The sequence below is a fragment of the Apium graveolens genome, chromosome 2 (genome assembly GCF_009905375.1).
Source record: "Apium graveolens cultivar Ventura chromosome 2, ASM990537v1, whole genome shotgun sequence".
NCBI classification, from domain to species: domain Eukaryota; kingdom Viridiplantae; phylum Streptophyta; class Magnoliopsida; order Apiales; family Apiaceae; genus Apium; species Apium graveolens.
Genome location: NC_133648.1, coordinates 191,251,535 through 191,253,727, shown reverse-complemented (window position 1 = coordinate 191,253,727; position 2,193 = coordinate 191,251,535). Strand labels below are relative to the sequence as shown.

The 2,193-nt window shown below is 32.6% G+C and overlaps 1 protein-coding gene across 1 annotated transcript; it reads left to right on the top strand.

Moving 5' to 3' along the window:
• The first annotated feature begins 516 nt into the window (after positions 1-516).
• Positions 517-1,590, top strand: LOC141695846 (zinc finger BED domain-containing protein RICESLEEPER 2-like). The gene is made up of 2 exons (XM_074500057.1): positions 517-672; positions 844-1,590. Exons 1-2 carry the CDS (start codon positions 517-519, stop codon positions 1,588-1,590), a joined length of 903 nt encoding a protein of 300 aa, XP_074356158.1.
• Positions 1,591-2,193: the final 603 nt, after the last annotated feature.

Genomic DNA, 2,193 nt, shown 5'->3' with positions numbered 1-2,193 from the left:
TCTACAGCTGCAAACACAAACCAATTATATTATGGTATATTAATTAATTAATCTTTCGCTTTGATTTCATTTTTTAATTGTATTTCCTACCTAATGTTGTTTATGTTTGTTTCAAAATCCGAGTTCAAACACAATCACCGAAGAAGCAGAAGATAATACAATCAATTCATCTCAGAATCCAATTAAGGTTGATGGCTCAGAAGATCCAAAAAGAAGGAAGAAAACATCCGCGATATGGGCACACTTTACAAAATACAAAAATGCTAATGAAACGATAGATGTCTATGTAAACATTGCAAAAAGAATTTTATTGGGGATAGTAATCAAGGTACGAGTCACTTGGCCAATCATCTTAAGAGGTGCACTACTAAATTATATAAAGATGCTGGATAAAAATCTATTTTTGCTATGAATAATACGACTTCACGTCAACTAAAGTAGAAATATTTAAGTTCAATCAGCATAAGAGTAGAATGGATTTAGATAAATGATTATTAAGCATAATTTCCATTTTGTATGGTTGATCATGAATTTTTTGAGTATTTTGTTGTTAATGGTTTGAATCCGGAATTTAAGCTTGTTAGTCGTAATACTGTTAGGTCTAATATTATTAAACTTCATGAAGAGATGAAAGTGAAAATTTATGAAATGCTTAAGGGGCTTGATTGTAAGGTAACACTTACTACTGATATTTGTACTTCAAATGCACAAAATTTTGCTTATACTTGTTTGACTGCGCTTTATATTGATGATGAATGGGAGTTGAAAAAAATGATCTTGAATTATAGAATAATTGGCTAGCCACATGACGGGGATTCTTTATTTAGGTTTATATCACAACAGATAAATGATTGGAATTTAGATAAAAAGTTATTTTCCATGGCTGTTGATAATGCTGCTGATAATGATAGTAATGTTAGGCATTTAAAAATATGGCTCTCCGATAGAATTCCATATGCAGGTGAGTTCTTTCATGTTCTCCATAGTGCCCACATTTTGAATATCATTGTTCAAGATGAAATGGATTTTATGAAGCCACCTCTAATTAATATTCGTGGGACAGTGAGATATTTATCTAAGTCTCCTTTTGGTAAACAAAAGTTTGATCAGGTTGTTAGCCAATTAAAGTTGCAAGGTAAAGCCCAAGTTCCTATGGATGTGCCACATATGTGGAATACTATGTTTGACATGATTGATGCTGATTTAGTTTATGAAGAGACATTTGATCGTTTAGCATTTATTGATAAAAATTATGCATTCAAACCTTCTGAGGAAGAGTGGATATTAGCACGTTCAGTGCATGGTTATTTAAAACCTTTTAAGGATGCTACTATGTATTTTAGTGGTACCAAATTTCCCACTGTAAATGTGTGTTTTCCTGATATTTGTGATATTAAACTTCAACTTATTGAATGGGAAAATAGTTCAGAAGAGTTCATCCGAGTAATTGAAGGGCCTATGAGACTGAAATTTTCCAAATTTTGGGATGAATGTGGTTCGTGTCTAGCAATATATTTGATTCTTGATCCGAGATTTAAAATGGATATCATTGAGTATTACTATGATAAGCTGTCTGGAAGTGAACTCTAATTTACACATGTTGAAAGAGTTCGAACAAGTTTCTTTGATCTTCATATAGAGTATGGAGGTAAATTTGTCATGGATGAGAGTTCAATAAGTAATATGGGATATGATGATTTGATCTGTGGAAGCCATGTACCTAATTCTTCGATATCGCAAACTAGCAAGTTGAATGATTTTAAGAAGTGGAAATAAAGGGAAAGGTCTTCAGGAAATCGTTATGTACCAAAATTTGAGTTTGATCAGTATTTGGAAGAAGAAACTCATCCAACAATGGGAAAATTTAATATACTAACCTGGTGGTCTGTTAATGGTTCAAAGTTTCGTACAATCAGCAAGATCACACGTGATGTATTGGTTGTTCCAGCTACAACTGTAGCTTTAGAAGCTGCTTTCAGCTTAGAAGGGGACAATTATTGATGAAGCATGTTCTTGTTTACTTCCCGAAGTAGTAGAGGCGCTTATTACCACATATGATTGGATTCCGTTGGGGAAAAGTAAGTAAATTACCCATTTTATGACTATATTTAATTAGTAATTAGGCATGCATATTTGCTTCACATTTAAGAAGCTACCCTTTTTTTATTTTCAGATTTGACAGAAGCACTGCAA